Source organism: Podarcis liolepis, assembly GCF_965112155.1.
Source record: "Podarcis liolepis genome assembly, chromosome: 4".
Lineage (NCBI taxonomy): Eukaryota > Metazoa > Chordata > Lepidosauria > Squamata > Lacertidae > Podarcis > Podarcis liolepis.
The window spans coordinates 106589534-106609815 of NC_139558.1; the positions used below are offsets into that span (position 1 = coordinate 106589534).

At 54.9% G+C, this 20282-nt stretch overlaps 1 protein-coding gene across 1 annotated transcript; it reads left to right on the plus strand.

Annotated features, from left to right (window-relative positions):
• Positions 1-5148: 5148 nt before the first annotated feature.
• SMPD1 (sphingomyelin phosphodiesterase 1) lies at positions 5149-18527 on the plus strand. The gene is made up of 6 exons (XM_083499668.1): positions 5149-5453; positions 12027-12790; positions 14656-14827; positions 14974-15050; positions 15298-15443; positions 16872-18527. The coding sequence occupies exons 1-6, from the start codon at positions 5244-5246 to the stop codon at positions 17279-17281; spliced, it is 1779 nt and encodes a 592-aa protein (XP_083355794.1). The 5' UTR covers positions 5149-5243; the 3' UTR covers positions 17282-18527.
• Positions 18528-20282: the final 1755 nt, after the last annotated feature.

Below are 20282 nucleotides of genomic sequence, written 5' to 3' on the forward strand. Positions count from 1 at the left end.
CCTCCTCGCTTTTTTCCAAAGTCCCTAGGGAAGCCATCCCTAGAAATCTGCAGAGAAACCCAAGGTTTAAACATAGCTGGAACTGGATGCCAGCAGGGCCCCCCCCCCCCAGCCGCCCTCCACAAGCCCCCACTGATGGGGATCAGCAAGATGATATATGAATCATATTTAATCCTCTACAGACCCACATGTGTGGGTGAACACAGAGAGGGGAAACAGCTGGTGCCTGTTCTTAAAAACTCTGGGCTTACACACAGAGCTTTTCAATTATGTGTTTTTATTAAAGATTTTAAACAAACAAGAAGAGGAGAAGAAGAGTTTGGATTTGATATCCCGCTTTATCACTACCCGAAGGAGTCTCAAAGCGGCTCACATTCTCCTTTCCCTTCCTCCCCCACAACAAACACTCTGTAAGGTGAGTGGGGCTGAGAGACTTCAGAGAAGTGTGACTGGCCCAAGGTCACCCAGCAGCTGCAGGTGGAGGAGCGGGGAAGCGAACCGGTTTCACCAGATTAGGAGTCTACTGCTCTTAACCACTACACCACACTGGCTCTCAAACAAGCATTTAAATCCCATTGTTAGGCAGAGTCACAAAGCACAGAAATAGGCTACTACAACTCCCATCATCCCTAGCTAACAGTGGTCAGGGATGATGGAAATTGTAGTCCCAAAACAGCTGGAGGGCCAAGTTTGGCCACCACTGGGCTACTCGACCTTCTTTTATTTTGTTCCAGCTGCTTCAGGCAGCTGAAGCCCCTCCGACGCTCATGCAGTGAGAGAGACCAAACTCAGAAGTAAGTTTAAAAATGCTTTACTTACTTAATCCAAGGTCCCAGTCATGCTTTATCCTGCAGGCGAATGTGCTTTTGTGGAAAGATACAGGAAGAGAGCAAAGTTGCCTCTTAACCCCCTCACATACTAACTGGCATTGTTAGGTTTGACTGCAAACCTCCCACCCCCCAGAAGGTTGCAGCAGAGTCCCTGCCCTTATTTAGTGTCAAACATTAAGAAACAGACCCTGCTGTGGAGGCCAAACCCACTTCCTTCTCCAGTCTGCAGATCCGAGGGGCCTGGGAGACAGAGCTCCTTACGACCCCCCAGCAATGTAGTCCATGCTGAATGGTTTGAGTGGTTCTGCTTCACAACCCTGTGGTGTCGCCTAGCAGCACCAGGCCCCTCTGGCAGCAGATTGATTGATTGATTGATTGATAATATTTCTATGTCGCTTTTCATTCAAATAAATCTCAAAGCGGCTTACAACTAATAAATAACCCTAATAAAACATAACAGCACATTGTGAATACAGCATACGTCATCTAAAATAATCAACAAATTATCAATAAAACAGTTGCAATCTCTAAAAAACGTACCAAATCAGCAACGAAAAAATAAGCTAAGCCTCACAATTACGGCAAGTCATTTGATTAACAAATCAAGGAAGCATTTGGAATCTATAAAACAATATTAAGAACATCCACAAAATAGCAAGTAAAAGATAAGATAAGCACTAAGTTCACTCCCACCATCTCTGCACCCCCAGGACTCAGACCCTTTCCCTCTGTTCAGTTCATGAAAACACACAAACACACCTCATGCCTGTCGTTAAGGCAGCTCAGCCAGATGCTGGGCTGGCCAGGGTCCGAGTCGCGGGCCATGGGGGAGATGGGGGGGGGGGACTGCCGCCAGTGGGAAGGTGGGTGTGGCCTGCCCAGGCGGAACTTGCCCCCATTGCTGTCAATCATCAGGCGGTCCATTCCCGCTTGGCCAGTCCCTCTGGAGCAGCGAGGGCCAACTGTCCTTGGGGCAGAGGCCGGCCAGGAGGTCCAGCGGTGGCCCTGGGGCCTGTCCAACAGGAGCTGCTCCAGCCCAGGGCCCAATTGACCTATAAACTAAACAAGCTCTAGCTTAGGGCCCCACTCTCTTGGGGCCCCCAAAAAATTTAAAGGAAAAAAACAACTGGATATTTCAAAAATATAAGATAAAAAACAAATAAACCCAACATACAGCAACCATGTTTTGTGTTTTGTCGGCTCCAAGGATGTAAGTGCTGGCCCCCGCCTGCTAGCCTGCTCCCTCAAATATCACCGGTTTGCTCCTTTCTATATATAGGGTGCCTACATTCTACTATTTATAATTATGAGTCATTTGCATCATATATTTACACCTCTTATTATTTCATGTTCTAACAAGTTTCTAGAAACTAGATGATGAGTCTTGTGTTTCTAAAAGGAACCTTTCTTCCTGCCAAATGCCAATGTGCTTGCGTTATTAAGTTTGTTATGAATCAAAAATCATTTTAAGTTAGAGTTTCATAATTATTACACTATTAATATACTTCTTCATTGTATTTCACAATTAATATCCTTCTTATTCATTGTATTTCAGCTCAACAATGACTTTGATAAAATACATATTCTGATGTGCAAATGGCCTGAGATACCTATGAGGTCCATCAATTACCATCTGGCATATATTCAACACAAAAAAACTGTGTCAATTTGTTGTTGACAAAGGAGAGCTGGACACAGAAAGGGCCCCATTCCCTTCCGAAGCTGAGGGCCACATCCAAGCTCCATCCGGCCCTGCTCCAGCCTGACAGACAACTCTGCAATCTTCTCCATGGCCTTTTACTCCTGAGAATAGCGCACAACAGCCCTGCAGTGCGGCTCCCCGGCAGGATTCCTCTTGCGGCTTGGAGGCTCATGCGCAGAGGCAGCAGCTTGCAGCAGGCCTGCAAGGGAGTAAACGGGGGGGGGGGGTCCCGATTCCCAGGTCACAAATCACAGTCGAGTTTCAGGATGCAGCAAAGGCCAATCAGCTGAAATTGCTCCCTCCCCAGCCTCCAGCTGAAGGCAGAGGCCTCATCCTTGATTGGACAGGATGGAGGTGGGCCTTGCAGTCCTCCAGAGGCTGCTGGACTACAACTCCCATCATGCTGTGGGGCATTTGCACCCTTCAGCTTCTGTAGCTTGGTCCATCACCACTGCCCTCCCCCCAGCTGACTGGCACCTAGACTGGTGGTGCTTATTTCAATGTTCATAATTTTGGGGGCAACCCAGTCAAATAATATTATTAATAATAATAATTTACCACTCTGGGCGGCTTCCAAAAGAATATTAAAATACAGTAGTCCATCAAACATTAAAAGCTTCCCTAAACAGGGCTGCCTTCAGATGTCTTCTAAAAGTCAGGTGGTTGTTTATTTCCTTGACATCTGATGGGAGGGCGTTCCACAGGGTGGGTGCCACCACCGAGAAGGCCCTCTGCTGGTTCCCTGTAACCTCATTCTTGCAATGAGGGAACCGCCAGAAGACCCTCGGAGCTGGACTTCAGTGTCCGGGCAGAATATTATTATTATTATTATTATTATTATTATTATTATTATTATTATTATTATTATTATTATTATTGCAGATCTGGAAAAGACACCAAGGGTCATCTAGTCCAACCCCCTGCCTTGCAAGAGGTTCAAAATCCTTTTTAAAATGCACATGAAGTAAGAACTTTCTGGCGGTGAGAGCTATTTGCTATTTCTCAGCGGATGTTGGACTCTCCTAGACCCTTGGAGGTCTTTAAGCGGAGGCTGGACGGCCACCTGCCCTGGACGCTTCAGCTAAGGGGGTTGGACTAGATGACCCTGGAGTTCCCTTCCAACTCTCCAGTTCTGAGGCCCAAGGGAGAGGAAACGTCCCAGCCTCGCCTGCTCCCTTGGGGTCTTTTTCCTTGGCTAAGGCGGGGAGGCTCGTTCATCCGAAACCCCCCCCGCAGAAGCCCCATCGCGCAGCCGAGGAATGTCTTTCAGGCGCGCTTCTCGCCTGGCGATTATGATGCAATTATGCCGCGAACTGTTTACGTGGGCTGGATCGGCAGCCGCCTGTCACTCAGGCTTAACTGACAGCTGACAGCGGCTCCCTGAATATTCAGAGATCCTGCGATCCACGCGCTGCATTTTGATGCTGCATTTTGACGAAGGGGCGCGGGCGCTTAAGGCAGCGAGCGGCGCGCAGCCAACGGTCCCGGCGCCCAGCTCCTCGCGCGGATGCTGCCAGGCCGAGTCAGGCCACGGGGCCCAGCCCCATATTGCCCGCCCGGACCGGCAGCGGCTCTCCCGGGTCTCCGGCTCCCAGGCCGACCTGGCCAGGTGCCAGCGCGCTTTGCCCCTCCCCCCTCGGACCTTCGGCTCGCCAGGCGGGCGCTGCGCCCCCGAGGGGATCCCGCCCCGCGGCTCCCACCCCGTTTACACTCGTGTAGGAGCCGCCCGCCTGGCAGGATCGGCTCGCCCTCCTCCTCATTGTGCCTGAAATAGAGGCCGGAATAAAATCCTCCGCAGACTAAAAAAATAAATAAATTATTGTTTAGTTTACTTGTTTCTGTTTTTCTCTTTTGTTTCGATTTGGGATTGTTATTGTTGATTTTTTTTATTTGCAAAATAAATAAAGCATTTATTTAATAAATAATCCTCCCCAGACGCCCTCCGGAAGAGGCCGAGACTCTCGGGGGTCTTTTTGCGCCTCCCCGTCCCTCGGAAAAGACCTCGGGGGTCTCGTTAAAAAGCCCCCTTCCGGGTGCCAACTTGAACATAATATCGATCATGACGCATAATCGATCATGACGCGGCATCCACTCCATTGGAATGGCAATGTCCATCCACTTTGGGGGAGCTCGGCCCCCCAAATATTTTCTGGCGGGTCCGAAGCCCCCCCGGCCCCCTGTCCAGATACACTGCGCGCGGCCAGGAGACTCAGTCCGCTCCGACGCCGCGCCTGGCCCCGAACCCTGAATCGCGCGCGTCTTGGGGGGCACAGCCGCGGCTCCTGCCCCCCCCCCGGCTCGGGCCGCGCAGGGCGCCGACGCCGGGCCGGCCATCTTGGAGCCGGGCCGGAAGAGGCAGCTGCGCTCTGATCGCCGCGGAGCAAGGAGGCTGAGCGCGGGGGAACCGGGAAGCCCCCCAACCCCGGACGCCCCCTCGGAGCCCCCGCACCGCCGCGCGCCCCCGGCTCCCCCACTGGCTCCGGGCGCGCAGGAGAAGAGCCGGGAAGGAGGAAGGAAGGGAGGCCGGCCGGCCGACGGGTGGGCGGGCAGGCGGGGGCGCTTCTCCGGCCCGCCGACGCCCCTCCCCGGCCCGCCCCTCGCCTCCGCCCGCAGCCCGAGCAGGAAGGAAGCGCAGCTCGGAGCCGCGAGCAAGGGAGCCGCGGAGTGAGGCTTCTTCCCGGGCGTCGAGGCTGCTGTCGGGCAAGGGAGACATGGGGGGGTCGGCGGGGGCGCGGGCGCTGCTTTGGGGGGCGCTGCTGGCCGGGGCGCTGGCCGGGCCGTGGGCCATCGGGGCCGGCGGCTCCGAGGACGCGGCGGCGCTGGCGGAGCTTCTCCCCGAGACCGGCGTCCGCTTCGGCTGGAGGAACCTCAGCTGCCCCGCCTGCAAGGCGCTTTTCCTGGCCCTCGACGTGGGCGTGCAGGTGGGTCTCCTGGGCGCGCGGGATGGGGGCCCGGGGGGGGAGGAGGCGTCCCCGGGGGGGGGGCAGCGAGGCTCGGACGGGGCGGGCCGCTCGGGCGACGTCCTTCACTCTCCCCCCCCCAAAAGGAGAAGCGCCCCCCCGGACGCCCCTTCCGACCGCAACCTGCGGCTTCTGCTTCCCCGCACGAATCAGCTGACAGGATGGCAGGAAAGCGACCCGAGCGGCGCCGCGGTCCCGGCAAGGCCGCTTTGGAGGCGCCGGGGGAGACAGTCGGCATTGCACGGGGTTGGGCTGGATGGCCTCGCGGGGACCCGTCCAACGCTACAAGCTGGGGCAGAGGGTGGCTCCCGAGGGAGACCCCAGATGAAGGGGGCAGCTCCAGAAGCTGCCACTCGCCGGAGCCTTATTATCTAGCTAGGACTGCCCTCCCTGGCCGGCAGCTGCCTCCCCCCCCCCCCCCCGTCACACAGGCAGGAGATGTTTTGCACCCGCGCCTGAAGAGGCTGCTGCTGGCCCGGACAACCTTTGGACCTTCCCTTTGCAAAACAGTTCTCTGCCCCGTGACCAGGGGGTCAGGGTGGGTCAAGGGCTCCACAGATCCCTGCGAGAAGCCGGAATCCGCCCTGTCCTCCCTGCCCTTCCTTGCTCTTCTTCTTCCCGAAGAAATTCCTTCTGCCCCTTCTGGGACACCCCCCCCCCCAAGAGAAGGGAGTCCTGTGGGGAATCTTCCCAATTATTCCTGAAATGACCTGGCAGGAGGTCTCGTGTCTACGGACACCTTTCATTTCCTTTACTCTGAATTTGAGCTTTTCTTAGTATCCTAGATTTGTAAAGTTGGAAGGGACCCTCAAAGGTCCTCTAGCCTCACCCCCTGCAACGCAGGTATCAAAAGCGAAGGAATCCCTCTGTCTTGTGGAGCACGGGGGGGGTAGAGGAGGGAGCCCTTCCCTCCTGTGCTGCCCTAAAGGGGTCAGGGACAGGCTGCCAGCACCCGCCCCTCCAAGCGAGATTTTAAGCCATCGTCGAATTGTCGCCAGAAGGGACCCTTGGGACATCTAGCCCAACCCCTGCAGTGCAGCTAAATCCGTTCAATGGAAATTGGACAAGTTCTGAACTCCAGGCCACGGCCCCTGCTTCTGCCTGAGAGTGGCTTGGGGGGCAGCAGCTGCCCGCTGAGCCCAGCACAGTCTAGGCTGCTCCCGCCACCCAGACCCCACAGATGCAACAGGATCCCTGGCAAAGGGGGAAGTCACTCTCAGCCACAGCACCCCGGAGTGCCCCCCCCAGGTGAGTCAGCTGACTGCCTTGCTGGCTGCTCTGGGGAGGAAGTGTAGTGTAGTGGTTGGAGGGCTGGGCTTGGAAGCCAGGGCTCAAATCCCCCTTCAGGGAGTGACTTTGGGCCAGTCACCATCTCTGGGCCCGACCTTCCAGGGGTCTTGTGAGGATAGGATGGAGAGGGGAAGAATTATGGTGCCAACTTACAGAATCAATGAATTGACCCCCCCCCCATAAAGTATGGGAATTGCCCAGTCCCTTAGACCAGCCTCTGCCCACCTGGTGCCCCCCATTCCAGAAGCTGTGGGTGGCGCCTCCCAGCAGCCCCAACGCACCTGGCAGAGGGCACCTGGTGGGCAGAAGCTGCGTAAAGCAATGCCAGAGGTCCGTGGCAGGTGGAGTGTGAAGGCGCCAGCCCCACCAGCCCCATCCCACCTCTTCCTTCCAGATGTGCAGCTCTTCTGGCAGCCGAGCGACTTGGGCAGAGGCCCAGCTACCTTGGCTCTGGGCGGCAGCTGCTCTGCGGTGGCAGCTTCTGGCTCCCGGTGTCATTAGACTTTTCCATGAGGCAGTTCCTCCCCTGCGTGGCCCTGGCTGCCCGGTTTCCCTGCTGCTCTCCGTCTGCCCCACCTGCCCCCCAGGGCCTGGCCCCGGTGGGGCAATGCGGTTTGCCAGCTGCTCCCCCCAACCCAGCTCATCCTTCCGCCAAGCCAGAGGGGAAGCAGGTTGGGCAAGTCCCTCGGGGGGGGGGGGAGTCCTTTCTGGGCCTGGGCGGCAAAACAGCCTGGGGGATGGGGCGACTTGCGCCAGAGCAAACATGGGCCTTCTCTTCAGACTTCTGGAGGGTCTCCAAATATCTCTAGGGCTGTCACGGGGAAGGGGGAGCCAGCCAGTTTGCTGCTGCTCCGGAGGGCAGGACTCCGTCCAGGAAACTCACATGACAAGGAGATTCTGACTAAGCGTCAGGAAAAATTTCCTGAGGGTCAGAGTAAGGGGGGGGCGCTCATATTCTTTGGAGGTTTTTAAGCAGAGCTTGGAGGGGCTGTCTGTCCAAGATGCTTTATCTGAGATTCCCACGTTGGGTTGGACTAGAGGACCTTTGGGGTTCCCTCCCGATTCCACAATTCTGTGACTTCCTCTTTCGGAATGAGGTGTGTTTTCAGAGCCTCTGTCAAAGAACCCCCTTCCTTCCTTCTTTTCTTTTCATTCCCTTTTCTTTCTTTCTTTCTTTCTTTCTTTCTTTCTCTCTCTCTCTCTCTCTCTCTCTCTCTCTCTCTCTCTCTCTCTGCCTCCCCCCCCCCTGCAAGAGAGGGAGGGTGCCAGGGCCTCTTCCAGAGCGGGGCCTCTCTTTGCCTCTTAATCCCAGCCTTCCTCTGGTCACGGGATGCTGCCTGGCACAGAGATCCCTGGCCAGGGCGATCTGCTCCCTTGGCAAAGGGGGAGGGGGTGTTGAGCAGCGCCCTCAAAGGGGTGATGGGGGTGCCGTGGGGCACAGGAGACCCCTGCCTGCCTGAAACAGGAAACACGGGTTGGGGCGCTTTTCCGCCACCCCTCAATTACCGGATGATGCATTTCATTTCATGCATCCTGCGATTATCTGCAGAGGTGGCATTTGCATGCGTGTGGCAACCGCTTCCCCTTCGGAGGCTGCCCTCTTCCTCCCGCCCCTCCCTGCCAAGCCGTGGCCCTGACCTCGTCCTTGCCTCCTGGCCCTGAGATGATGAGGGTGATAATGATGATTACTGTGTTTTTCGCTCTGTAAGACGCACCAGACCACAAGATGCACCTTATTTTTGGAGGAGGAAAACAAGGGGAAAAAATATTCTGAATCTCAGAAGCCAGGACAACAAGAGGGATGGCTGTGCAGCGAAAGCAGCAATCCCTCTTGCTGTTCTGGCTTCTGGGATAGCTGCGCAGCCTGCATTCGCTCCATAAGACGCACACACATTTCCCCTTACTTTTTAGGAGGGGAAAAGTGAGTCTTCTAGAGCAAAAAATACGGTATATTTATCTATCCCCTGCCCATCTGGTTGGGTTTCCCCAGCCACTCTTGTCTTTTAATTCCCAACAGAATTAAAAGCACCGTAAAACGAGGAGGCAGGGGCTGGACAGGGAGGCCCCCTGGCCTCCAGCTCCTTCCTCACTTGCAGCACCTCCATGACGAAGCTGGATCGGGGCCTCGGCTGTGACCCTGATGGGCCTTCAGGGGAGTCTGGCAGCCACAGGGAGTCAGCTCTCTGCTGCCTGGCAGAGTGTAAGAACAGAAAGCCCTAGAGTGGGACCAGGGACTCCCAGGGGTCATCCAGTCCAACCCCCCGCACGGCAGGAATTGCCACTCAAGGATCCTGGGCAGGTGGCCATGCAAGCTCTGCTTGGAAACCTCCCAGGAAGGAGCGCCCACCCCCTTAAAGCCCCTCTTTGGGCCACAAAGCTCTTCCAAATATTGAGTCCCGATCTTTTAATCCGGCGCTTTGGGATCTCTTGCTCTCTGGAGAAGCAGAAAAGAACTCCGGAAGGTGGACTTGGAGGAGATCTTCCGTTTTGTTTTTTAATAATGCAGTGGACGCTTGGGTTGCGAACGTGATCCGTGCAGGATGCCCGTTCGCAACCCGCAGTGTTTGCAACCCACGCCTGCGCCTGCGCGGGTTGCGATTCGGCGCTTCTGCACATGCATGACTGCCGAAACCCGGAAGTAACCCATTCCGGTACTTGCGGGTTCCGGCTGTCCGTAACCTGAAAAAACGCAACCTGAAGCGTCTGTAACCCGAGGTATGACTGTAATAATATTTATTAAGTTTTCCATTTTCGGGGAGTGATGATCTCCCAGTGATCTCACATTTGTGCTGCTTCCCTTAATTAGTCCAGGTAGTTCCGATAAGACATTCCATTGTAGATTCTTTGTTTATTTTTAACAGGCTCTGAGTCTGTTTCTGTGTGGATGTTTATTTTCTGTGTTTCTCTTTGTTCTTCGACAGTCTGTCTGTGGCAATTCACTTTCACTTTCTCACGCCTGTCGCTTTCTACTGCGACACACTCCAAGCTCTTCACCATTTGTACCAGGCATATATCCAAACTTCTTGGTTTTATCTCCTTCCAAGACAAATAAGCCTGTGCTGTAGCTAGAAACCATAATTTCCACCATCTATTCTTATCGATCCGTTGAAAGTGATTACAAAATTCATAAATTCCACACAGTTAATTCTGTAGTTAAACCATAATCATAACAATAATGAAATACTCTTTCTTTCCAGTCCCACTTGCATATGTAAATCCAAAAATGAGACATTTATCTGGTTGTAAATATGAAGATTATACCAGTAAGAATGAGCCTTTCTGTAAAAAAATGATTTACCATATTTTTCGCACCATAGGGCGCACCGGACCATAGGGCGCACCCAGTTTTTAGGGGGGGAATTCAAGAAAAAAAATCTTTCCCCCCCCCAGCCCCAAAGAGCAGCGTACAGGCTGCACACAACCTCTCCCTGCCGGAGGGGTTGCGCGCAGCTATGGATCAAGCCAAGGCAGCGAGCGGGATGGATTCTGCTCGCTGTTTGGGTTCCCCTTTAGCCCTGCGCAGCCTCTCCTTGGCGGAGGGGTTGCGCAGGGCTTTCCTGTCTTTACTGGGAGGTGGGGGGATTCCCTCACCTGTCCCAAAAGCCCGCAGAAGCCGGTGGCAGATGAAGGTGATTGACTATATGGGACTGGCTGAAATGACTGACAGAATCCGAGACCAGGGGAAAGAGACGGCGGAAGAAGATTGGAAGAAATTTAAAATTTATCTTAAGAAATATTGCAAAATTAATGAATGTTAAAATGTTGTGATTATATAAAGTAAGGCATTACAGCTGTTAAAGATTAAGTAAAAGAAAAGGAAAGGAAAAAATCGGTTAAATTAAGGGGAAGGATTTGCTGAAATAATTTTGGGAGTTGGAATGCAGAAAGGGGAGGTATGGGGAAGTCGATGAAGTAAGTTTAAGAGAAAAAAAGGAGTTGAAATTATACGTGTTTGTTTGTTATTGTATGTATATTTTTGTATTGTGTGTATTGTATGTGTTTTTAAAATGTGTGAAAACTTAATAAATATTAAAAATAAAAAAGCCCGCAGAAGCCGTGCAACCCCTTTAAAGAGATCGCGGCTTCTCCTGGCTTTTCTGGGAGGTGGGGGAATTCCCCCATCTCCCGCAAAACCGGCAGAAGCCGCACGCACTTTAAAAGGGCTGCACGGCTTCTCCTGGCTTTTCTGGGAGGTGGGAGAAGGGACTGATGCCGCCAGTCAGTCCCTTCTCCCTCCTGTGGAAAAGCCCGCAAGAGCGCACGGAGCTTGTGTGCGGCTCTTGAGGGCTTTTCCCGCCTGCCTCCCCCCTGCATTCGTTCCATAGGACGCACACACATTTTCCCTTGCTTTTTAGGAGGGAAAAAGTCCGTCCTATGGTGCGAAAAATACTGTATTGTGTAAGACTAGGGTTTCTTACTTTAAAATGATGTGAAAAACTGTGGGTTATCTTATACACGGGGCAGTCTCCCCCCTATTTTCTTAAATTGGAGTCCGTAAAAATTGGAGGCGTCTTATACACAGAAATATATTGTAAATCAAGTCTTACTGACTAGTGATTTACCGTATTTTTCACCCCATAGGACGCACTTTTTCCCCTCCAAAAATGAAGGGAAAATGTGTGTGCGTCCTATGGGGCGAATGCAGGCTTTCGCTGAAGCCTGGAGAGCGAGAGGGGTCAGTGCGCACCGACCGCTCTTGCTCTCCAGGCTTCGTGCAGATCTCCGCAAGCCGCGGCAGCCCGCGCCGGGCTTCTGCGGCTTGCGGAGAGTTGCCTGCATGCCGAAGGCTGGGCACGCTGAGCTCAGCGCGCCCAGACTTCGCACAGCTCTCCGCAAGGCGCGGGAGCCCGGCGCGGGCTCCCACGGCTTGCGGAGAGTTGCCTGTTCTGGGGGCTGGGGTCAGGGGAAGCTCGGGCTTCCCCCGCCCCAGCCCCATGCCTGGGGGGGGGGAAATAAAATGTTTTTCCTTTATTTCCCCCCCAAAAAAACTAGGTGCGCCTTATGGGACGGTGCGTCCTATAGGGCGAAAAATACGGTAAATTGATTTGATTTAAATCAAATCCCCCCTGCCCCTAGTCGGAGTGGGGATTCGAACCCTGCTCTCTCCCAGTTCCTTGGAGTCTGACTGGGTTCCTAGCCCTGCTCCCACAGAACCAGGGACTGGGAAGGGCCCCCTGGGCATCATCCAGCCCACCCCGCCCTTCCCTTGGTGTGACCCTCTCTCTCTCCTCCCCTCCCTTGCAGCTACAGTCAAGCCAGGACTGGATCCAGCGCACGGGGGTGGCCGTCTGCCTGCGCCTCCGCGCGGGCACACCCCAGGTGTGCCAGGACGTCATCCGCCTCTTTGTGCCCGACTTCCTGACGGCCTGGCGGCGCTCGGTGCTGCGCCCGGACGAGATCTGTGGGCTGCTGGTGGGCTCCCGCTGCGGCCACTGGGACATCTACTCCGACTGGAACGTTACTCTGCCGCGGGCGCCCAAGCCGCCCGTCGTGCCCCCCGCGCCCCCTCCGCCGGGCGCCCCCTCCTCCCGCATCCTCTTCCTCACCGATCTGCACTGGGACAAGGCCTACGCCCCCGGCAGCGACCCCGACTGCAAGGACGCCCTGTGCTGCCGGGGGGGCTCCCCGTCTCGCGGGCCGGGGGCCGGCTTCTGGGGCACCTACGGGCGCTGCGACCTGCCCCTGCACACCCTGGAGAGCCTCCTGCAGCACCTGGCAGGATCCGGCCCCTTTGACCTGGCCTACTGGACGGGCGACATCCCCGCCCACAACATCTGGGAGCAGAGCCGGGCTGACCAGCTGGGGGCGCTGGGCACCATCACGGCCCTCATCCAGAAGCACCTGGGGCCGCTGCCCGTCTACCCGGCCGTGGGCAACCACGAGGCCGTGCCCGTCAACGCCTTCCCCCCGCCCTTCGTGGTGGGCAACCAGTCCTCCGCCTGGCTCTACGAGGCCATGGCCGAAGCCTGGCGCCCCTGGCTGCCCCCCCATGCCCTGGGGACCCTCAGGTAGGCGGGGGGGGTCCTGCTCTGGAGGGGGGCATTGCACATTTCATAGGGATCCCAGCCAGAGAGTCCTTGGGGGTCCCACACTTCTATGTATCAGGCTCAGTGAGAGTGGAATTATTATTATTACCGTATTTTTCGCTCCATAAGACGCACCTTTTTCTTCCTAAAAACTAAGGAGAAATGTCTGTGCGTCTTATGGAGCAAATGCGTGCTCCCTGGAGCCGAATTGCCCAGGGGTGAAAAGCAGATCATGCTTCCCCCCCTTTTTTGGGGGGGGGGGGAAGAGGGAAGTGGGTGTTGAAACAAAGTCGCTGATCGTTTGCTGATGGGGAGAGAGATAAGGGACGCTAGAGATAAAGGAGGCTGCCTGGGAGGGGGGAGGTAAAGACAGCAAACTTGCAAAAGGGGAAAACAGGAAGACTAAAGCAACAAGGAGAGAAATTAGAAGAAAAGGAGGAGCAAAAAACGGCTCCAGCTGAGGAAAAGACACTAAGGCAAACAAGAGGGAAGGGCGTGTTGAAAGGAAACAGCTGATCGGTGGGATCGGAAGAGAGATAAGGGAGAGATAAAGGAGGCTGCCTGGGAGGGGGGAGGTAAAAGCCCATGGATCCTCAGGATTTTTACCATCAGATCACATGTCTGTGGCCACAGCATGAACCACAAAAATCATACATCCACTGTTTTGTTCAGAATATATTTTTTCTTGTTTTCCTCCTCTAAAAAACTAGGTGCATCTTATGGTCAGGTGCGTCTTATGGAGCGAAAAATACGGAATAATAATAATAATATTTCCATTTATACACCACCCTATACCCAGAGGTCTGAGGGTGGTTCGCAACAAGACCACAACATATAAAATCCAACCAAAAGCAGTAACCCAATACCCCCCCCAATGCCAGATTCTAAAAGAAGGTTGGATGTCAATAAGATCAACCAAAGACTTGGTTAAAAAGGAATGTTTTTGCTTGGCGCCTAAAGGTGTATAATGAAGGTGAACGTCCCTGGGGAGAGCATCCCGCAGACAGGGAGCCACTGCAGAGAAGGCCCCGTTCTCATGTTGCCACCCTCTGGACCTCTCAGGGCACACGAAGGAGGGCCTCAGAAGGTGATCTCAGGGTCCGGGTGGGTTCATATGGAAAGAGGCGGTTCTGAGGTCTTGCAGTCCTGAGCCTTTTAAGGCTTTATAGGTCAAAACCAGCACTTTGAATTGGTCCCAGAAACTAATGGGTAGCCAGTGCAGTCAGACCAGGATCGGTGTGAGACCTGTTGTTCGGTTCCTGCTCCTGCCAACCTAGCAGTTCGAAAGCACATCAAAGTGCAAATAAATAAATAGGTACTGCTCCAGCGGGGAGGTAAACGACGTTTCTGTGCGCTGCTCTGGTTCGCCAGAAGCGGCTTAGTCCTGCTGGCCACATGACCTGGAAGCTGTACGCCGGCTTCCTCAGCCAATAAAGTGAGATGAGCGCCGCAACCCCAGAGTCGTCCGCGACTGGTCTTAATGGTCAGGGGTCCCTTTACCCTTTCCCTTGAGGTGACCAGTGCATAGACAGCAGTAGTTAGGCTATCCCTGTCCAGAGAGGGGCGTAGCTACCAGCTGAAGCTGATGGAAGGCACTCCAGGCCACCGAGGCCACCTGAGCCTCGAGCGACAGCAAAGGATCCAGGAGGACCCCAAAGCTACGAACCTGCTCCTTCAGAGGAAGTGTAACCCCATCAAGAGCAGGCAGACTCCCACCCACCTGGTCTAGGGAACCCCCCACTAACAGGGCCTCCGTCTTATCTGGATTGAGGGAGAGCAAAGGGGCTGGGGGCTTCCTTTCCTTCCTGCGCCCTAACGCCTCTCCCCCCCTTTCTTCCCTGCCGCAGGTTGGGGGGCTTCTACACCCTCCTGGTGCAGCCCGGCCTGCGCCTCGTCTCCCTCAACATGAACTTCTGCTCAGACGCCAACTTCTGGCTCCTCATCAACTCCACGGACCCGGCCGGGCAGCTGCAGTGGCTGGTGGGGGTCTTGCAGGGGGCGGAGGAGCAAGGCGAGAAGGTGAGGGGGCTTCACAGGGGGTGGGGGACGGGCGCGGCCAGCGGACGGGGGGCAGACTCCTTCCTTCCTGCCCGGTCCAGCTGTGTGCCAGTCCAGCCCCCCAGAATGGTTCTCAGCCCCACGTCTTCTTCTTGCCCCCTACCCAGGTCCACATCATCGGCCACATCCCCCCGGCGCACTGCATGCGCTCCTGGGGGTGGAACTATTACCGCATCATCAGCAGGTGAGACGCTTGCATGACCCCCCGCCACCTTGCCCTCTCTCCATGCCGTTCTGGGAGTCGGAAGGGAGCCCAAGGGCCATCTAGTCCAGTTGGGGGGCTTCTTCCTCCTCCCCTGGCCCCCTTAATCCTGCTCTTTCCTGCCTCTTGCCCCCCTGCCCTGCCTCAGTTTCCCAGGCTGTGGCCATGGGTTCTGGGAAGAGGAGATCCCCGCTGGCCCCACATTTACCCCTGTTCTCCCCCCCCCCAGGTTTGAGGGCACGGTGGCCGGGCAGTTCTTTGGCCACACACACTTGGACGAATTTGAGCTGTTCTACGACGAGGAGACCCTTTCCCGCCCGGTGGGCATCGCCTTCGTAGCCCCCAGTGTCACCACCTACGTCAACCTCAACCCAGGTGAGTTGGGGGGGGATCCTGCCCCCAGGGCTGGCCAGGGTTAAAATGGGGGCCCCCATCCGCATCAGTGCCCAATCCTCTCCAAAAGCGGTCTGAGTTGTGGAAATCACTTGCTCTTGTGGCAGGGAGTTCCACAGTTCACCCAAGACGGACTCATAAAACTGTCCTGACCTTCCTAGTGGGGTAAGAGAGCTGGGGTGGGGGGGTCACATCTGACCCCCCCCCTTTGGATTTCAGATAGTAGATGAGTCTGAAACCGCCCCCCCCCAAACACCTTTTCAAGGCCCTCTAGCAGATCTGGTAGCTCATTGACCAGGAGGAAAGTAATTAGCATGAACTCTGGAATCGTGGACTCGATTCTGACCAAACTAAGCCTCCTAAAGCAAAATCTACATCGATCGCACCCCTTCCTCCCAAAAAATGACCATAAAACCCTCAAACTCCCCGCCTTTAATCATTGATATGAGGCATCCTTAAAGAGCAACTGTAATTTTAGTACATCAGTACAAGAAACAAATGTCAAATACAGTAATATTCAACTGAATTTGGCCAGAATCGAGTGGACCCTTCCAGAGTGAATGCTAAAGGCAAGACTAGTCCCTCCTTTTAGGCTCTCTGAAATTGGCTGGCAGAAACACATTGCGATTATTTCCAGAACAACTCCTGGCCCACCGTCTGAGAGATGCTTGCTGGCAGTTGCGGTTGGAGGCCGGGGGGGGGGGGGCTTTGCTTTTCTAGGGGGGTGTCCAGAATGCTGCTGCCACAGCCCCTTTCATTAAAAAAAAACTTCCTTACATTTTCAAAATTTACAACAAAAGAATACTAAAAAAAAGATCCTAAATGACATAGTCTAAGATAAAAATAAGTGTTACAAATTACATAATAGAAATAGCTACAGGTAGGTAGCTGTGTTGGTCTGCTGTAGTCAAAACAAAGTTTAAAAATTCCTTCCAGTAGCACCTTAGAGTGTATCTGAAGAAGTGTGCATGCACACGAAAGCTCCTACCAATAACAAACTTGGTTGGTCTCTAAGGTGCTACTGGGAGGAATTTTTTTATAATAGAAATATTTAAAGGTCAAGACAAATAGAATAACATTGAGAGAGAGAAAGAAGAAAAGAAAAAAAGATGAAAAAACCAAAACAAAACGACAAAACTAAAAACCTGCAACAAAAAGCAACAAAAAAATAAAAATACTTTTTAATAACAAACATTATTCAGGAAGTTCAAACCAATACTTATATATTTTGTACACCAAGTCCTCCATACTGGTTTGAGGCCCTTATAAATTTATTGACTTCCCTCTATCACTTTGCGGTTTCGACTCTATTATTATAATTCAATAATCTGTGTTTGATTGTCCAAACAGTAGGAAGAAAGATTTCCCTGCTCTGTGAAATTATTCTAAACGCGACCCTTTCCCTGCCAGGCTACCGCGTCTACCAGGTGGACGGCCCCCGCCCCGGCAGCTCCTTCCAGGTCCTGGACCACGAGACCTTCATCCTGAACCTGACGCTGGCCAACGTGCCGGGTGCCAGACCCCAGTGGCAGCGCCTCTACGGGGCCCGCCAGGCCTACGGCTTGGCCAGCGCCTTCCCGGCCGACTGGGACGCCCTGGTGCGGCACATGCAGACGGACGAGGGCCTCTTCCAGCGCTTCTGGCTCCTGATGCACAAGGGGCGCCAGCCCCACAAGCCCTGCCAGGACCTCTGCAGAACCGCCCTGCTCTGCGCCCTGCGGACCGGCAAGGCCGACGACCCCAGGCTCTGCCCGGAGCACGCCCAAAAGGTGCCCTTCACCCAGATCCAGGCCTGGTGGAGGCAGCGCCAGCTCTGCTAGGAGCCCCCCAGGAAGCGGGCCCCGCAGGAAAGACCGCCTCCTTCCAAGGGAGTTCGCCGCCTGGTCAAACAGGATTGGGGCCGCCTCTTAGGGACTCCTGCCTGGCAGGGGGTTGGGTTAGATGACCCCCAGGGTGCCCTTGGCTTCTAAGGCTTCTGGACTTTGCCCTGGACTCTCCAGCCCCCCATGCAAGTATTTGGGGGGAGTGGCCTGGACTGAGGACCCCCCCTTTCAAACACTGGAGCTGCCTCCCTGCTGGAAGGAACTGATTTACATGAAGGAAATTGGGGGGGGGTCTTCTCCCCCTCCGACGCTCTTGCTTTGCCTTGTTAGCCCCCCCCCATCCTGCTGCTGCAGCTGGATTGGCTTGGGCCCCCCCCCCGAGTCCGCATCGCAGGGAGGATCACAGAATGGTAGAGTTGGAAGGGACCCCCTGTGGTCATCTAGCTGAACCCTGTCTTCCCCGTCTCTCTTCACGGGGCTCAGAGGGGGCTGAGGCCAAAATGAAAGGCCTGCAGTCAGGGAGGAGAGCGGTGGGTGCTACTCTCAGACTCCCCCACACTTTACACTTAAAGCACATGAGCCCCCCCCAAAGAACTCTGGGAACTATAGTTCGCCCCCACCAGAGCTACAGCTCCCAGCACCCTCCACTAATTCTCTAAGCACAGAGTTTGTCCGCAGCCCACAGACCTGGAGGATGGGCTGCGCTGCCTGTTTGGGGGCAATGGGTCAGCCCTCCAGCCTCCCACAAGTTGCCTGCTGGGGGGGCACTCTCAGGAACCGCTCCTCCAAAGACATCCCAGATTCCTCCCACCCCCCTCCTCGCTGTTGCCTTGGATGCCTCTTTGAGGGCCCCCCCCCCGCTCCTTTCCTCCTGACCCCCTTCATGGCCCTGCCTGGGGGAGCATCTCACAGGACCCCCAGAACTGCCTTAAGCAGAGTCAGACCCTTGCTCCCTCTAGCCCTCAATGCCGACACGGACTGGCAGCAGCAACACCCCCAGCGTGGATTTCGGGCAGGAAGCCTCACCCAGCCACACCTGGACATGCCACCAGCGGGACTTGAACCCAGGACCCTCTTTACGCAAAGCAGAATCTTGGCCGCTGAGCTTTCGCCCTTCCTCATACGCAGGAAACCCGCACTCGTGACAGGCTCGTCGTCTTCCAACTGGGTTGGGGGCTTCCCCCTATTTATATTCACCCCACCCACCTGTGCAATAAATTATTTCTGGCTCTGCCACATCTCTCGCCTGGCTCCAGTCTGTGTCTTTCCCCACCAGGAATGGCGACCCCCACCCTCCCCGTCCGGTCGCTCCTGAAGACACGCCATGTTCCGGCCAATGGACCCCCCTGTCCAGCTTCTAGTCTGGCCCCATGCGCGGCGGCAGCCCTTCCCCTGCCCCACAGAGGTTCATTGGGGGTCTATTGCTCCTGGCACTGGAGGCTCCCAGAGGCACCACTGGCTCATAGCCAACCTCTCGCACCAAGAGCCTCCTCCTTCAGAGCATAGGGAGAGCCTGTGGGATCAGGCCCACGCCCCCTCTGGCTCAGCCACCTCTTCTCCCAGGGGCCCCTTACGGGAGGCCCCCGAGCAGGATTCGAACACAAGAGCAACTCTCCCCTCCAGAAGCACCGCTGCCTCCCTCCGCGGAGGCCACTGGGGCTGTCGGCCATGGATAACCCCCTCGTCCGCCGTGAAGTCACCTAATCCTCTTTCAAAGCCATCTCTGTTGGGGGCCGTGGCTGCTCTGTGGCTGAAGGAGCTCTTGATTTCACCTCCCAACATTCTGCCCCCTTGGATGTCCACAAATTCTAGCCTTACAGGTTTCCGGCTGACGTCACGATCTGTGATGTTTGAGCTCTGCTGCCCTCCAGGGCAGGAGAAAGCCAGGATTTATGGGGTAAAATTCCTGCCAATGCTCCTCAGGGGGTTCTGGGGAGTTCCCTGCACCCCACGGCGTTGCTTAAGCCCATATCTGCCAATTTGAAAGGCAGATCAGCTGCGACCTGCGAGTGTCTCCCTGCCATGGATGAACCTCCAGCATGATTTGTGATTTATTCCTCACTAATTTGGAATACAGGGACGCGGGTGGTTCTGTGGGTTAAACCGGCTTGCCGATCAGGTGGTCAGCGGTTCGAATCCCTGCGACGGGGTGAGCTCCCGTTGCTCAGTCCCTGCTCCTGCCAACCTAGCAGTTCAAAAGCACGTCAAAGTGCAAGTAGATAAATAGGTACCGCTCTGGTGGGAAGGTAAACGGCGTTTCCGTGCGCTGCTCTGGTTCACCAGAAGCGGCTTAGTCCTTCTGGCCACATGACCCGGAAGCTGTATGCCGGCTCCCTTGGCCTATAGAGCGAGATGAGCGCCGCAACCCCAGAGTCGGCCACGATTGGACCTAATGGTCAGGGGTCCCTTTACCCTTTACCTTAATTTGGAATACAGCCGTACCTTGGAAGCCGAACAGAATCCATTCTGGAAGCCTGCTCAATTTCCAAAACGTTTGAAAATCAAAGTCCGGCTTCCGATTGGCTGCAGAAAGCTCCTGCAGCCAATCGGAAGCCCCGTCAGACATTTGGCTTCCAAAAATAGTTCGCAAACTGGAACAGCCACTTCTGGGTTTGCAACGTTCGGGAGCCAAAATGTTTGGGAACGAAGCTGTTCAGCTTCCAAGGTTCAACTGTATTGGCCTTAATTATGAGGCCCTCCTCAAAGGGCATATGACAAAGGGCTGCAACCAATCAGCTGCCGAAAGGACTAGGTTTGGATTGCTGAAGGTATTTGATTTTTAAGAAGCGTGAAAATCCTTACAACAACCAGGAAGGAAGGGGGAGGACAAGACACTCTGTGTTTTCATCTGGTTTCCAAATGGTCTTTTTCTTTCTTCTCTTCCCCTGCAAAATGAATGAGCCGTGTGTAGCTGTGCTATTCTGTCGGACACCGAGGGAAAGGGGGGCATTTGATTTATGCCCAATGAAGGATTTAACAATGTTTTATTATGACCTCC

Bases quoted from the DNA above. Each gene is read 5' to 3' on its own strand.
- SMPD1 (XM_083499668.1), top strand. From the start codon at position 5,244: ATGGGGGGGTCGGCGGGGGCGCGGGCGCTGCTTTGGGGGGCGCTGCTG. The intron at 12,791-14,655 runs GTAGGCGGGGGG...TCCCTGCCGCAG, and splicing joins CATGCCCTGGGGACCCTCAG to GTTGGGGGGCTTCTACACCC. The intron at 15,444-16,871 runs GTGAGTTGGGGG...TTTCCCTGCCAG, and splicing joins CTACGTCAACCTCAACCCAG to GCTACCGCGTCTACCAGGTG.